Source organism: Triturus cristatus, chromosome 8 (assembly GCF_964204655.1).
Source record: "Triturus cristatus chromosome 8, aTriCri1.1, whole genome shotgun sequence".
Taxonomy (NCBI): Eukaryota; Metazoa; Chordata; class Amphibia; order Caudata; family Salamandridae; genus Triturus; species Triturus cristatus.
The window spans coordinates 270,953,091-270,970,659 of NC_140591.1; the positions used below are offsets into that span (position 1 = coordinate 270,953,091).

The window sequence follows — 17,569 nt, forward strand, 5'->3', positions numbered from 1 at the left end:
GTTACATACTGCTTTTCACCAAAAACCCAAACACATGTTAAGTCCTGTACTGCTTTTGTCCGTCCGCTGTGTGGATATGTGCTTTCAGGCCCTGAATAAAGTTTTTCGCAAGAATCTGCAGAGCAACTTACCGTTTTGTTTTTCTTTGCATCTGAGTAGAACAACTTGCCGCCTCAGCAGCGCTTAAATTATTCACCTGGTGCTGGCAGTTCTCTGGGAGAGCAGCACCACAGTAGCTTAATGGAGTCTCTCGAGGTCATTAATTTAGATTAGTGGCTTAAATAGAGTATGGTGGTAAAGGTTGCTATGCATCTCCCGGTCTTGGACACGTGGTTTGGTACGCTTAACACGTGATGCATATAAAAACACACTGCATTATTTACGATACTGCATCAAATGTTCCGTAATAAAATGAGCACAAAGAGAGTCTGTTTCATTCATTTATTTCTATTTCAGTTCTCCAATTTTACTCAATACTCGTCGGCGTACATTTTAAATCCATTGACAATAAAAACCAGCATACTCTTGGGTATACATGAAAGGAGGGAGTCTGCTCTTAGCGACGCCGTAAGGAGTGTAAGATGACATTATCACTCAAAGCAACAGACTTTAGGAATGAACAGCAGTGTGCCACTTGCACGGAGTGCAGGAGGCAATACACGCACAAGTGAAATAAAAGTACTGATCTACAACCAAAATTTGGTAGGCTACAATGTACCTAAAAATATATAAATCATTTTTTTTTAATGTTCTTCCCTTCCTCTACTCTGCATTTTCACTAGAAAACATATTTTTTTCATTTAAAAAAGTCACTGCATTCAATGTAGAACTTTGCAGCACAGTAAAAGACTCGTTCCTGAAGGACTTTAATCAAAGGTATCTGCAATAAAAGCATTAGTAACATGGCACGTAAAACAACTTTGACCATTGTTCGCTCACGTTTCACGACTTCGAGCCATTGCTGAACAGGCTGATCATACTTGCTGTCATTCCTTTTACAGTTTTCAAACTCTTTTTTAAGGTAAAGCTCTTACGTAACAAAAACAATTGAAAACACTTCAGCTAATAGCTACTCTGCAGACTACATTCGGCACATATTTTTTTTTTATTGCACCACTTCAAAGGTGAATTTGTACGGTGAATGCAAAAAAGGTCATGAACCCGAATGGCTTTGCCATATTTGGACATCAGCAAGAACGTTCAGAAAACGATGCCATACATTACACAATCGAAATTAAATAAGACTTATTTATAGTACACAGTCCTGTGAGAATGTGTATTCCGGTCACCTAAGTGTGTGCGCGTCAAGAGGCAGCTAACAGAGTCACTGGCACGTGGCACCGTAGGAACAAGTAAAGTGAGCATGCGCACGCTGCGTCTTAGTAGGTTACGCACACTTCCTCCACGTATGAAGCTGGAGTCCTTCTTCAGTGTCTCTGCGCGTTCCATGGCGGTCGCTGTCGTAGAGAGCCACCCTTATTCAGGACCCTTTAGTGAAATCATAAGGTTTCCACCACTGGGCGAACTGCAGCACCTTCTTTCTCTGGTCGTCGAAGTTTTCTCTCACCGCCTTCCTCCACACTCTTGGCTCGAGGTCCAGCATGCCGCCAATGATTTCCTTGAAAAAGAAGAGAATATAGGATGTTTGCATAGCAAGAATGTATGGCTTTCATAGAACAAAGAGCTGGAAACCCCTTTTGTGCGAGTATTTTTAATAAATTGGATTGACAGGCGAAAGCTAGCAGTTAGGTGCAATGCAACTTTCATAAAACACTCAAACTTGAAAATAATATGCTGGGCGCCTAGGAAGGAGAATGCTAAATCTTGAATTCCATCCCTGTTAATTAGCAATACAACACAAGACATATGCATTTCCTGTCTATAGAAGTATATGAATTAACTGTACAGTTATAAGCATTCCCTGTCCCTTGGTGTATGAAAAGTATAGTATCAGCATTAGCGATTTATTAAAGAATATGAACCATGTGTACAGCATACCCACTCACTGCCTAGTCCAGAATACACACTTAAAGGTACAGTACATGCTCTAAAAAGAAAGCACTGTGGAGCACCATACAACTTTCACGTGTGCTTAACAAGTGTTTCCACTAGATGGTATTCCTGCCATCCTCATCAAAGGTGGCAAACTGTTTAAGGCTGTGCGGAGATATTATAAATGTCAGGCCTTTACTTGGGTTTCTGGGACAGTTAGAGGTTACTAGGTATTATTTTTTAGGGGTTATGCTGTTTATCTCTGATGTCCCAGCGCGTAAATACTGTTGCACTACAGAGTAGATAAACAAGAGACTCTCCTTAGGCACTTGACTCTCAGGGCAGGGATGGACAGTAGTCAAAGCTTACTCCATAAGGTATACGTGGTAAGTAACTCAATACAGCATAACACAGCGATACCAATTCATGATTGCAATGTCCAGTTAGGACTTTATTTGATCAAAATAAAATAACTTTAAGAAAAAATAAATAAATGAGTACAGTTAAACAATCTGATACACGAATGACACCCAAAGGTCCTAGTAGCTTCTGACCCAAATTACAACCCTAACGTCTTATTGCTCCCTCACATTAGCTGCTAGACTTTAGCTGGACATTGAGCACTAAAGCCAATGTTATCCTGTGGATAATGCTTTGGGTTTCGTGGGAAGGGGGTGTGTCCCTTAGTAAAACAAGGTTACAATGGATGACATACAACAGGGACGGTGACACCCAGGCTTCACTTTGAAGTAGCCGCCTGTAGTACCCAAAGATGCTTTGAATAAAAGTTGTCACCACTAAAAAATAGACAATGTTCACGGATTAAATGAGGAGGATGTAGTAAACTTACACTCCTCGCAACATGGGCACCTTTGGTCATTAGACCTTTCTCTATGTTCACACCTTTTAAGCCTCCCAGTATACCTATGTGCATTCTACTTTGTACTTGAAGGTTCCACACTTGTCAGTTGATGGTCTGGTCAGCTGGAGAGGTGTACTGCTCTGCTGTATCTTAATAAACCTATCCTGTAACTTATCTAGAAGTATCTTGTGATCCATCTACTTATACTTACAACAGAGGACATCTGAAAACATATCCTGCACCAAAAACCCTTACCCAAACAACTAGGGAGCAACCTACGAGAAAGCCTAAGCTGCTTGCCATGTACACGAGTAACATGGTAGGCCAGTCACCAATGACCTGCATAAAGGGTCTCAATCCATTTCTTAAATTCAGAGTCTAATTAGAGGCCAAACTGGAGTCTATCACTTTGAATGGCATGGATGGCAAACAGGAGACTAGTTCCCACTATGCAACTTTGGGTGCCTTTTAGAGTAGGGTCTTGTATATCAGTAGCTACCACTTGTGGTCAAGGTTTTACAGAGAGCAGGGGCACTCACCGAAGTCAATGAGCACATCAATAGCCATTGGCAACAAGGCTTTTAACGGTAAGTAGTGACAAGTTTAACCAGCTAGATCTCCAAAACTGTACAGGTTACAATAATGGTTCATAAGCTTCCATACTCAAGACAGCTTCACTCACCCATGGAGCGGGAGAAATGCCACAGTGATGGACTGAAGAACCACTGTTTTGTTTTACTCTGAGTGGGAAGAACGATGTATAAGAATCCAGTGTGCTCACTGTGTGGTGACGAAGCTAAGAAAACAAATCCCATGGATCAGAGAGTTGCAACAACGCAGGCTCACCCTTCCAGGCATGTGAAATCAATGAAGCAGCTGGATGACTCCCTTGCTTCTCATGGGCTGTGGCGACCTTGCGGGTCCTGGGAAATATTATTCCTTGAATTGACCTCACTATTGTCCTTCCAGTCAGCTGGACCTAGGGCTCTCTCCTTGCATCAGGTCACTCATCCTGGCAGGTACAGTCGAGCTTCTTGTTCCTTCTTTTCCCAGTCAGGCAGCATGACAATTCCAGAGGCTTCAGTGAGAAAAATAGAGTATGCAGTTCCTCAGGCACAAAGGGAGAGAGAGAGTGTCAGGAAGAGACTGTGTAAGGAGGAAGGGGAATTCCTCTAGTCGGAACTAGGGTCCTCACACACCCAGCAAGCTAGGTGTCATGCTTCATCATATGGACCTGCTCCTCGTCGGGACGGCGCTGCAATCCCCGACGGGCACCCTTAAAGGGGCTCTTTGGCGGAGATCTTTAGTTCCTGGCCGTATGATGTGGTGTGTGTGAGGGGCCTAGTGGTATAGGTGTGGATGTATGTGAGTGATTAAAACAAGTTGGATAGTCCACAAACAGGACTTTATTTAGGAAAGGCTATCCACTTGTTTAAAAACAGGAAACAGAGTGGCAGCTGACTGACGTTAGGGTTCAGCTAAGCTATGCTCTTCTGTGATGGTCAACATGTTTCATGCCTAGTGGTCTAGTGATCCATGGCAATTCTTCAGGACCTAGTTATCAATTAACTATCCACACACTGTGGGGAGTACAATAGTTACCTGCCACGTGTATAATGGGACAATGGTCTCACCATATGCAATGGGGGAAACCTATGTGGGTGTATATCCCTGCTTCTGTCCGTATTCGTTGCGCCCCCCGTAACACCAGACTTCTGGTGTAGTCAATGTTGTTACCGGGACAGGCCGTTTAACCTACCCTTGCGCCACACGAACCGGGAAGGATTCTCAGAGTTGGGGCCAATCCACATGGAGAATGACAAAATTGCAGTGGTTGCAATTTCGGCACCACAGTCTTCAACCGTTCCCCCCCCCCCCTTCCCCTAGTAACATGTACAAACCTCCTTCATGTTCGGTCGATGAACATAAGTCAAGTTCTGGCTGAGGGGGCTAATATCTCTTCTCTGATGGCCTAACAGAGAAAGCCAGGCCCAGTCTTTAAGTTTTGAAAATTTGTAACGATCATCTAATCCTAGGCCAGCTTCTCAGCAATCCTATATGCTAGCCAAATTAGATCATTTACACTCCAGGGTTAACACTGAGTTTTCGTTTGGGCTGGCTCAGGTACTAGTTGTATTTATATCATGTCCAGAGTCATTGATATTGGGTATTGCCACAACACTACAAACGGGGAATATGTGGGCTCCCTTCATCAGTGGAAATATTGGTTAATGCAAATGGGAATTGGCTGGGTACCGCCCCAATGTACACGATATACCATTTCTGGGAAGGGGAAGAAGAGTGTGCATGTACACGCTGATTGTCCAGGGGCTGGACTTAACCAAATGAGCACAAAAAAGGTCAACATCTTGAATAGCAAACACACAAAATACAGGCCCATACACTATAAACAGCCTTCATATGCTTTCCAGACATGATCAAGGCATAGGACTGTCAGACCTTTTCCATGGGAGAGCCAGTAGGCAGCATGGGCGGCTGGTAGGGAATGGTGGCGAGGGGTGGGGGCAGGGTAAAAAAAAACACCTGCTGGTCGCTACTGAGGCCTCTCCTGCGTCCTCGCTTTTTTCCTGGCTCCCGGCAACACCCAGGCTTCCAGACTACCCTAGACAATCACGATGTGGCTGTCATGACAGCAGCGTCGTGATTGGTCTGAGTGCCATCGTTCGGCGCTCAGACAGGGCGTGGGAGCCTGTGCATGTTCTCTACCCAGACTGTGTAATACTCCTCACTGGAGAAAATGCTAAGTGCTCATGACGGTTTGGCCAGCCCAAGACGGCTGGCCAAACCGTCATGCGCACTTATGGTGCACCAACCACTCCTCCTCCCTCTGACGTCACGCAAGCCCAGCCCCGCCCTAAACTGGCTGCAGGCTCCATACTAAAAATAAAATGATAACCCTGTTATTATCATTTTATTTTTCCTTTGCAGTGCTCAGAAAGCAGTGGGACGACGCTCCTCCACCTTAGCAGAGGAGCCACCACTGGTAGGCAAGCTCCCACATGGTTACAAGTAAAAAGGCATATATCCCCGAATATAAACATGCAGCATCACTGCCAGTTACACCGTAACATGGGTTGAGACGCCAGGCGCCATTATCATACAGAAGGGGTTCAGTTTGGATGTCCCCTAGAATCAGAATACGACTGTGATGTAGACAAAATGTACATTAAAGGAGAACATCCAACAGGCTCACAAGACTCAGGAGCTCACTGGGAGAACACACACAGGGCTGCCCAGCATTTAAAAAAAATTGTGTGGCACAGCAGTGACAAACCCATGCTGAGAACTTTAGTCTGTATAAACACTGCCATGGCCATGACCGTTTTATTTTGAGACTCTCATCCTGACTTGATTACATTTGTTACTGTGTACTTATCTAAATGACCAGTTGGTATTACCTTTACCGTATTCCTTACAGAAATCCACCAACAGAAAAAAGCCATTAATTAAGTTTGAAACTGCATTTAACCAAAAGCAAGGTGACTTTTCACTAACATCAGTCAATATTGCAAGTATTGAATATTCAAAGGTCTGGTTCAAGACGGTACAGTGAGAGGGTTGCCCTGTTCCTCTCTTATTTGCATTTCTTGGACTAGTTAAGGCAATACTTAGATGTCCATGAGCATAACATCATATTACTTTGCTTCTGACCTTACATTTTAAAGTAATGGGAACCATTTCAAAACAAACAATTGATTACTTGTACCAACACGAATAGACAGCGGTAGGCTGCCTGTATGTTCAGCTAGTTGTTATCTCGCCTCATTACACAGCTGAGCCTCACTTTACATATTGCACTTCTTGCTCTTTTGCACAAATTAATTCAGTATTAATTCTTCTACAGCTTTCAACATTTTATCCTTTCTTAACCTGCCATACACTGTTAAACTTGAAGCTCCTCCTACCTCTTTCCTTGACTTCCCCGGTCCGCCGCAGCAGATGTGCCGTTTGTGTGGAGGGGAGCGGATCCTTTCTTGCGACTGCGCTACACTTCCGGTGGGGTTAGCTGCCCAGTGTTTTTCAGGCCCAAGGAGCATGCCGGGCCGAACACGCAGCGGAAGTGCCGCTGGCGCACCAAAGGCAAGCCGGTCTGTGCCTTGTGCCAGAACCCCTGGCCTTTTTACCAGGGACAAACTTAAACCGCGTGCCTACTCAAAGAAGCGGCTACTTGACCTACGGGGGCAGGGAAATTCCGATTGCCACCTTTTTAAACTGAAAGCTGACTTACCTGATACTTCCAGTTACCTCCCGTCAAATTCTGCTGTTCGCCTGCCCAGGAACACTCCTTCCCCTCCAGGCAAGAACTTCCTCTCTGAATTTCTAATCAATGTGAGATCCCTGATTAAATATTAAGTTGAGTTCTCGGATTTTGCTTCCTCTCAAAGGCCGGACTGTGTTTTTATCATGGAGACCTGGGCCAAGGACTCCTCTGGCCCTGACCTGGTTGATGCAATTCCAGAGGGATATGCTCTATCACGATTTGACAGAATAGGCTAAATTGGGGGTGGGTTAGGCATCATTTGTAAGGATTCCCACACCTGTCATATTCTCACTGAAAGTACTACAGACACAAAGCTTCGCTGGAGTTCTGACTTATCGTCCTGACTTATCGTCCTGACTTATCGTCCTCCTGGGCCTAGATCCTTTTTTACCCGGGATTTCACAAATTGTATAAAATCCCAACTGGGAAAACAAAATCTGACTCTTGGGAGAGTTTCATATCCATTTGGAGAATACCTCATGTAAAGCATCACAGACCTTTAAAGTAACCTTGGCATGGTCTACCTCAACTTGTAAAGTCATCTACCCATGATGCAGGACATTTACTCGACGGTGTATTCTCCAATGATCCTTGCATCACGGTGATGGAGCCTCTTCGCCTCTCTTGGTCAGCTCATTATGCCGTTCCCTTTTCTCTCTCATTTCCACTACTACATAAACCTACGAAATAAAAGTAATAATAGAGTACTTTAAAGAAACTATAACCGTGACAGAAGGAATCACTCTCCAGGGCCTTTATCAACTATCATTGGACCGAACAAAATGATGCCAAGGTGGCAGCCACAGAGTACTCAAATAGCTAACGGCAGCGATAGACTCTCTCGCCCCCCTCAAAGAACGTTATGTAGGCAGGAAAAAGCCCACTGCCCCCTGGTTCTCAGAGAAATTGAGGAAACTCAGACAATCCTGTCGCCGCCAAGAGAGGATCTGGCGGAGACATCCTGACCCGATCAAAAGGGATAATCATAAAAGGATGTTAGCGGAATATAAAATAGCCATCAAAGAAGAAAAATCATTATTTTATTTTCAGAAGACAAAAGCACTTAAGTCTCCCAGGGAACTATTTAATGTGATCAACCTTCTCTCTTCTCCGCCTGCTTCACCTTATAACGACAGTTTGCAGGACTTTTGTGATAGGATGGCCAAATATTTCCACTCAAAAAAATTTGAAATTCATTCCTCCTTAGACAGCCTTAATTCACAACAATCCAATATGGCTCATATGACCAGCTCCAAGTCTTACAACCTTTATAAAACTAATAAGAGGGAAGCAGGGCTGTCCGCTTTCCCCCCTCTAGATCATGAGCAAAATGATCTACTCCTGGGGGGAATACATCTAGGTCCCCTCTGGAACCCTGCTTCCTGAGGCTTATGAAATTAGTAAGGGAGATGATTCTCGCCCACCTAACTTCAACGCTTAATCTGGCCATCTCCTTGAGGCATTATCCTCTCATCTGGAAAACAGTGGTTGTCAAGCCTCTAATGAAGAAAAACAACCTGGAGCCTTCAGAATCTAAAAACGATTGGCCCATATTGTTGCTACCTGTTCCTGCTAAGACCCTGGAGAAGCATTTAAATGCCCAATTAAGCATCTACTTGAAGCAACATCACCTACTTGACTGCTCCCTATATGGCTTCAGAAGTGGCCACGGCTCTGAACCTGCCTTAATATCCGCAGTATATAACATTCGAACCCAAGTAGATGCTGGGCATACTTCTCTGTTAATACTCCTGGACCTATCTGGGGCCTTTGATACCATCTCGCCAACAAGGCTGATCAACCGTCTTCAGGAAATTGGGGTATCCGACTCTGCCTTGGAGCTCCTGTCCTCATTTTGGACAGACAGGTCACAGAAAGTAAAGATGAACCAATTTTATTCTCACACCATTCCCACCTTCTGTGGTGTTCCTAAAGGTTCCTCACTGAGTCCCACTTTATTCAACATATATGTTTCTCCGCTGGCCAAGATCTTTCGAGCTGGAGGCCCTAGCCATTGCTGATGACACACAGATAATTGTGTCCATCACAAACCGCATTGAGGCCTCCGCAGCAAATTTTAACAGCTGCATGCAGGCCGAAACCTCCTGGATGGTAAACAACTCTGTGACTTTAAGGGTACAAAACAGAGGTCCTGGTCTTTGGTAGCCAATAATCCACATGGTCGCACTCCTCGTGGCCAGAAATACTTGGACCATGCCCTTGCCCTGCTGTTTCAGCAAAGAATCTTGGTGTCATAGTTGACATTTCACTCTCTTTTGATCCCCAGATTAACAGAACTGTATTAAATGTTTCTGGGTTATTAGAATCCGGAGGAAAATCTTCCCATGTCTTTCTATCTCTTCACGAAAGCAGGCAGTTGTTGCCTTGATTTTGTCCAGGCTGGAATATTGCAACGGTCTTTACTTGGACATTAACAAGGGATCCATTCATAAACTGCAACTTGCCCAGAATACTGCAGCGAGACTGGTTATGGATCTTCCTAAATTTCACTCAGTCTCGGCGACAATTTGTAAGTTGCATTGGCTTCCTTTAGAGAAAAGAATCCTGTTTAAGGCCCTAGGTATAGTTCATAGGGCACTACATAATTTTGGTCCTGACAGAATTAAACAACTCTTCCAAGGGTACGTGCCTATCAAACAGTTGTGGTCTGCCAACAAAAATTGGCTGGTAGTACCCAGGTTTAGGAGGGCTAGGTGGGGTGGAAGTGCCTCTGCCGTGGCTGCCTCTAAGCTTTGGAACACTGTTCCCCTATCGATCTCCTGCCAAGAGTCACGTCTTCTCTTCCGCAAGTTCTGGCAATAGCAAAGACCTTCCGGTTTCATGAAACATTATATATACAATATCCTTACAGATAAGGGAAATTCAGGCAGTCCTCTTCATCCACTGGTCTGTTCAACTGTGATTCACACTTTGGTTCTGTCCACGATAGGACACAACATGGGCAGAGGGTGAGCTCACTTGAGCCATTGGCAGCTTTCTTTGTAAGTGAGTACATTCTTCCCAACCACAAATAAATTAGTCCATTTCAATGGCAGAAACTTGTGTGCTTCTTTTCAAAAGATTTTTTTTTAAACTTATTTTTTAGTTTGCAAGGGCCAGGCAGCTCCCCAGACCCTTCTATTAGGACCTAGTCACTGCTTGCAGTGCACCACACCCAGAACATGCACTTCTTAAAGCCACTATCTTTTGATTTGGGCTTTTAATCCATTCCACAGAGGCTGTCCTTATTTTTACTTGTGTGCACATGCAGAGCAGCCATCTCTGAAAGTGCTTTATACTCATTCCAAAATGGCTGCCTGCGTGCATACGTGCAAGCGAATACAAGAGGGTCTTTGACTTTTTTTTATTACAAAAACATTAACCATGTTGGCCAAGTGTCAACGTTTGGGACTCTGGAGTAACCACAGTAAACGTGTTGACATGCTCTTGCATTAGGCGTGTAAGGTACCAATTTACACGCTAGGCCATTTGCAACCCCATCATAACAATTAGCGATGGACCTTATGAAACAACTGCTGTTTAAGATCAAATATGTCTTTTCTGTAAAAATGGCATTGTCATTTGGCCTCGTTTTCCAGGTTTTATCAATCATACTGAATTTGTACAGACCGCCTTACTTGATTAAAAGTAGAGCAAACAAAGAATAGTTCCAATGGTCCGACCTCTAAGTCATAATGTAAGCACAATGAAAGACTGAATTTCTGGTTTATAATTTTGGAAATCTGTTGGCTTTCTCTAAACTTACAAATATTCAGAAAGAGCTTGACAGAAGTACTGGTTGCACTAAGTCTTGAATTTGTAAGTTAGTCAGCTCCCACATTTGAAGTGTGGTTAGTAGCCTTCTCTTTCTGAAAAAGCACAACTTTGTCCTCAGTTCTGGAACAAGACATTAGGCACTGGAGGTTTTATTTACTGCTATATCATGTGGTTGCCATTCACAATAAGCGAGTTAAAATACAAAGAATGGGAAAAAGACAGAAAATGGCAGAATAGTTGGTACACGGTCATGAGGAAAACATTTCAGAGTGCTGCCAAAGCAAACTAGAGCCTGGGGTTTACTGCTACAATCCAGATGGTAACTCGTGAAACAATAATGTTGGTTAGCAGAACCTGCTGTCTTCTAGATGACCTTAAAATGTGTTGTTGGGGGGAATGCAACTGATGATGCTGATGCTCTGGCTAAATGGGCATTGGACCTTTAAGGGGTCTCATTAAGCGATCCAATTTAATTCCACTTGGACTGCTAAATAATATTACGATTTGTAGAATCACCACAGATCCAATTTGTCTCTCCCAGAGATTTTGACAGCCTAAATCTCCGTGTGAAAATGAGGAATGACTGGGGAAAATCAGACTCAAAATTAACAATTCCCCGGGAGTTAGATAGTCGGTTATTTTGGGAACGGGGATGCTTACCGACTTAATTAACATACTCTAGGTAGGTCTCAGCACAAGTCTCAGTGAAACTTTCTAAACATGCTAAACCCCTGGCATATATGGCAGTAGAAGCAGAATATTCCCTAGAGAAAAGGGTGTGAAGTTAATGCAGCACTAACAATTTCAAATCAAGAAACACATAATAAAAATCCCCAACCCAATCTAAGAAAAAATTGGAAAAAACTGATAACCGAAAAGATGCCAAAATGATTAAAATCAGAAAAAGGGTACTGGACAAATGATGCTTTAAAGTTTTAAGGTAAAAAGCACCTAGAAAAAGTAGAAAACCAATGTAAAGTATAAGGTTGATCAGGACCCAGGTACTGTTTCAAGCCAACCACAATTGAATCGATACACAAGTGTGGCCGTCCTACCCACCGTTTTTATGTTGGGATTTAGTCTTCTTTCTAGGGGTCAAAGTATTCCAGCGGTGCAAGGTTCAAGAACACGTTAGTGATGCCTCGAAGTCTGATGCGTTATCTTCAAGATCTCACCGAAGCAGCTGGTTTTGGCTCCAAATGCTTCAATTAGAACAAAGATGAGTTTCACAGGTGCCAAGGTCACTTAGCCGCTGAGATAGATTTGATGCCTCAGCCTGGTCCAAGGTTTTACCTTCATACTTGGGCACTTATTTCGTTTTCAAAATCCTTCAGTTGGGTAAGACTGGAAGGTGTAGCAGGCAGGACTCCATAGGCCGGGTACCCTTTTTGGTGCGGGCCTGCTGAACCAGTCTTCAGAGTAGCGAAAAGCTCCATGCGGGATATACCTGGTTTTCCTGCCCAGCAGGGGTGTAACTACCCTGGGGAAGCCTCAGAACTCTTTCTTGGTTTTCTAGAGATAGAAAAAAAATAAAAAAGTCCCAACATTTCTCAAACAGCTGGGAAAGGTCTTTTTAGTGACTCCTGCACCTCCCCTATTCCTCATGGCAGGCTTTTAAGCACCAGGTGTCTCTCCAGTGAGGGCTTCTGTAGGTCACAGTATTCAATGGTCAGCTTGGCCTTCAGGAGTCCCTGGGCCTTCTTTTCCAGCATTACCTTCTTTTTCAGGTATAAACCTTCCAGGTCCAGGAATGCTCTGATGAAGTAGTGGTGAAATTACAGTTTTACCTTGTGCCAAACTTTATTACGATTCTAAAGGAAATAATAGTGCCAAATTCTGGCTAACGATAAATACAATTTTAAAACCAGCACATGGCGGTGTGACCTTGCATATCACAGAAAATACACTGGTATTTTATTTAGAATCTCGCTTTCACCGAGCGGTATCTGGACTACTGGCTCTCAAGGACAACCAGCCAGCCCTTTAACCCAAACTGTGACGACTGATGAGGTCGAGGCAAAAGAAATCGATGCCGCCAAGGTCAGGGAACAAATCTCTAAAGGAAGGAGAGAAGGAGCACCCGGGCCAAACGGGATCTCACCATCTCTTTTTAAACAAGATCCAGAATACTGGTCAGAAATCCTGACTCCTCTCTTCAACTCTGTTAGACAGTTTGGGTACCTGCCTGCATCTTGGAAGGGCTCCATCATTTCACCAATTTATAAAGCTGGAGAGTAAACCCAACCTAAGAACTATCGCCTGATCGCACTGTTAGACTTTGAGGCAAAATATTTTGCGGGACTCTACTAACAGAGCTGCAAGAATGGGCATCAGAGCACAACATAATTCCCCCTGGTCAGACAGGCTTTTCCAGAGAGACCGGCACAACAACAAATCTATTAGCGATGTCATTACTTATTGACAAGGCGAAATTAACCAAACAAACTCTGCATTTCTGCTTTGTGGACTTTAAGGCGGGGTTTGACAATGTTGACCGAGCTAACCTGTGGAGGAAATTGGCTCTCTTGGGGATTCCTTCATCCCTTTTGAATCTTCTGATACAATTACACTCCAACACATGGCTACAGGTTAAGCTAGGCAATGGCTCCCACCTTTCGAGGCACATATTAACAACTAAAGGTCTTAAACAGGGTTGCGTGCTCGCACCAACTCTTTTTAACCTTTATACAGCAGATATGACATCAGCCTCAAGTGCCTGCAATGCCCACGCCCCTCGACTAGGGGGGAGAAGCCATCTCCAGTATGTCATATGCGGATGACGTTGTTTTAGCAAGCCACACTCAAGTTGGACTGCAACGGCTACTCAACGCACTGCTTGAATACGCAGCTTCAAATTTTGTGGAAGTCAACATCAATAAAACTAACACCCTGAGAATCAATGGGAAAAAACGGTCTCTTGCCTGGTCCTTGGGCGAAACTCAGATTGTGAATACTACCGAGTATAAATATTTAGGTGTTAAAATTGACAAGGGTGGCCAATTTGTGAAACAGCTTAAGGCCATCAAAAGGAAAGGGATGATGATCACTATAACGCTAAGACAAGTTAAAACAAAATTGACTGGACCAACTTTTTCACCACTGCTTCGTGTTGCGCAAGCAACAATTCTACCGTCAATAACCTGTGGCAGTGAAGTGCTGAGAGGCCGGGACGCCCTACTGCTGGATACCACCTTGGCAAAGGCATACAGTTATGCTGAACCTACCGTCATATACCTCCCCCGCACAGATCCGACTCGAGTTTGGACTAACTAAGCAACTCCTCGGAAGGCGAGGCTCGTACATTAAGTGCTGGTATAAAATCAAGAATTCGCCCAGGAACACACTGAACCACCAGGTCTGGCATGAACTGTGTAATACATCCATTTCACCGGCCAAAGCCTATTTGGAGGAATCATTGGCCATTACAGGTTTAGCCCACTTATGGGAAGTTTTAACAACGCACTCGCACTTTAAGGCTATTGTAAATAAGGTTATCAAGAGACTTTCCTTCATAGAAGTTAAGGCTACCTTATCACATGAGAGCCATGCATGGATGACTGAGCAGTTACAAACTATTTGGGCCACAGGCATACTTCGATCTGGGGTATTCCAGGAAGTCAAAAGAATCCTTTTTAAAATACAGGTTAGGAATCCTTCCAGCTGTTCCACATATTCCGCTGTGGCTGAGAGATTTACGGGAAATCATGCAGGCTATGCGGAGCTGGAAACTAAGATATCAAACATTTAATATGCTCCTGCATTCATCTTAAAGAGGTAAGAGCAGTCCTCCTAAAAAGCCACTTTAATGAACGAGGCATACGGACCCGGATACAAGCAGTGCTTGCCTGCTTTAACCCAAATGACCCACAGCTAAATGGGAAGTTAGTCAAGTTCTTGAAACTAGTGGCATCCAAGCAAGCCCCGGTGCAATCCTGTGTAAGATCAAATACAACAAAAACGTATCTTTTCCGAACTGTAATCTTTGCACAGACTCCGGAGGTTTAAAGAAAAATTGCCACACTGGGAACTCTGCACCACTCAAACATTTCTTCATTTTTATAATACATAAGAAAACAAGTTACTTACCTGTAACATTGGTTCTCCAGTATTGGTAACTTTCATAGATTCCCATAGCTTGTATCATTCCCCGTCGTCGGAATCCCCGGTAAATAAAAAATACCATAGCAGTAGGTAGAAAAAAGGCCTAGGCCTCATCTCATTTTGTAGCATATCCACCTCTTTTTGTAAAAGAGACCAAAAACACTGAACAACCAATCAGAACAGCCTCACCCCATAGAACCCTCCTGAGAGAGCCTCAGATTTTCGCAGCCGTTGTGTAACAGTATAACAGAAGATGCTAGAGGCTGAGCTTTCCCAGGGGAGGAGGATGGGCGCATGTAAATCTATGAAAGTTACCAATACTGGAGAACCAAAGTAACAGGTAAGTAACTTGTTTTCTTACTCCAGTATTGGAACTTTCATAGATTCCCACAGCTTGTATCAGAATAGCCAGCAGTTAGAAAAAACGCACATTTTGTGTAATAATACATTGCATAACTTTGCTGTGTCTATATCATCATAAGAAATACAAGTTACCAAAACACCAGTCAGTAAACATCATTAGATACAAAAGTGCGAAATCAATAACAGGAAGGAGGGTTAGAAGGGAAAGCTCACAGCTTACTGGAAGAGATTCCTCAGGACTGCCTGTCCCACTGCAGCATTACTACGCGTAGAAGAGTCCAAGCAGTAATGCCTCGTTAAAGTATGGGCACTGCTCCATGTAGCTGCCCTGCAAATATCCTTGTACGGCACTCCAGAGAAGAAAGCCGCAGAAGAAGAAACGAATCTCATAGAGTGCGCCCGGACCTGCCCTTCTAGGGGCTTACCAGCCGCTTGGTGACAGTACTGGATCGCGCTGGCAATCCATCTTGCAACCCCTTGCTTCAAAAGAGGGAAACCCTTGCGAGGGGCACTGAAAGCGACAAAGAGCTGTGTAGATCTTCTGAATTCCTTGGTGCGTTGGAGATAGAATTTTAAAGATCTTTTAACATCCAAAGAATGAAGAGACCTTTCCGCTGGGGTTGTAGATCGAGGAAAAAAGGATTTGAGAATGACCGGTTCATTCAAATGAAAGTCCAAGGGACTTTCGGGATACATTTGGGATTTGTCCTCAGAATCAGTGTCCTTTTTAAACTGTAAGAACGGATCCTTGATAGTGAGAGCGTGTAGTTCACCTACCCTCCTGGCTGATGTTAAAGCGAGAAGGAGGGCCACTATCCATGAGAGGAATTTAAGGTCCACCCTATGAATTGGCTCAAAAGACGACCTCATGAGTTGGGTAAGGACTAAGTTGAGCTGCCACATAGGTGGTGGAGGTCTAACTGGTGGGAAAACTCTAAAAGCTCCTTTTAAAAATTGTTTCACGATTCTTGCCGACCAGAGAGAAGGGCCAGAAGATGTCCGTCTGAATCTAGAGAGAGCTGCCAGGTGCACTTTGATAGAGGAATGAGCGAGCCCCGATTTAGCCAAAGTCAAAATGTATGGCAAGATTTGATGAGGAGCAGAAGAGTAAGGATGAATGTTATCTTGTCGGCACCACAGGCACAAACGCTGCCATTTCAAGCGATAGGTCTTATTCGTACTTGGTGTACGGGCCTGAGCTAGCACCTCTCTACATTCTTGTGGGATATTTAGGTTTTGAAATTCTCTGTGCTGAGGAGCCACGCTGTTAACTGAAGCGAGCTTGGATCCGGATGTACCACTTGGCCCTGGGACATCGTCAACAGATAGGGAATTGGACACAGATGAATTGGATGATCCAGGGAGAGCAGGAGAAGCTCTGTAAACCAAAACTGGCGGGGCCACGCCGGGGCCACCAGAATCATCCTGCAGGGTTCCGCTTTGAGCTTCTTGAGTAGTCTTGGAATTAGAGGATCGGAAGAAAAGCGTAAACAAAGGCGCCTGACCAGGCCATCGAAAGCGCATTCCCCAATGATCCCTGGTGGTATTCCCTGCTTGCGTAGAGTCGGCATTTCTTGTTATCTGGAGTGGCAAACAGGTCTATGGACGGAGTGCCCCAGAGATTGAAAATTCTTTCCAGAGTGCGCTGGTCTAATTCCCACTCGTGGCTCACAGATTTGAGACGACTTAGCGTATTCGCCTTCTTGTTGAGGGCACCCGGAAGATGCTACGCCAAAAGAGAGATCTGATGTTGGATAATCCACTCCCAAAGCTCCTGAGCTTCCTCGGATAGCAGACGAGACCTTGTGCCACCCTGCTTGTTCACATAATGCATGGACGTCGTGTTGTCCGTACGGACCAGGACGGTGGATCCTCGGATTCTCGGAAGGAAAGCCTGTAAAGCCAGACGAATCGCTTTGAGCTCCAACAGGTTGATGTGGAGAAGGTGTTGCTCGGGCTGCCAGTGGCCGCTCACATGAAGGCCTTGAAAGACTGCTCTCCAGCCTTCTAGAGAGGCGTCTGTTGTAAGTATTAGAGGAGCTGGAGTGACTGTGAAGGTGAGATCCTGAGAGATATTGTTTCTGATCGTCCACCAGCTGGCCGCCTCTTTCATAAGCTGATTTATCACTATTTTGTCATCCAAAGAGCCTTCTGCTTGGCGCCATTGCAAATCCAATTGCTCTTGGAGCGGG

At 44.3% G+C, this 17,569-nt stretch overlaps 1 protein-coding gene across 1 annotated transcript in view; it reads right to left on the reverse strand.

Moving 5' to 3' along the window:
• Window positions 1–426: 426 nt before the first annotated feature.
• The window catches only part of CWF19L2 (CWF19 like cell cycle control factor 2), a 926,849-nt gene continuing 909,706 nt past the window's right edge, over window positions 427–17,569 (reverse strand). The window contains exon 18 of the mRNA XM_085621485.1: window positions 427–1,618. Coding sequence (XP_085477611.1) covers window positions 1,481–1,618 — 138 coding nt within the window. The 3' untranslated portion in view covers window positions 427–1,480. The remainder of the gene's footprint in view (window positions 1,619–17,569) is intronic.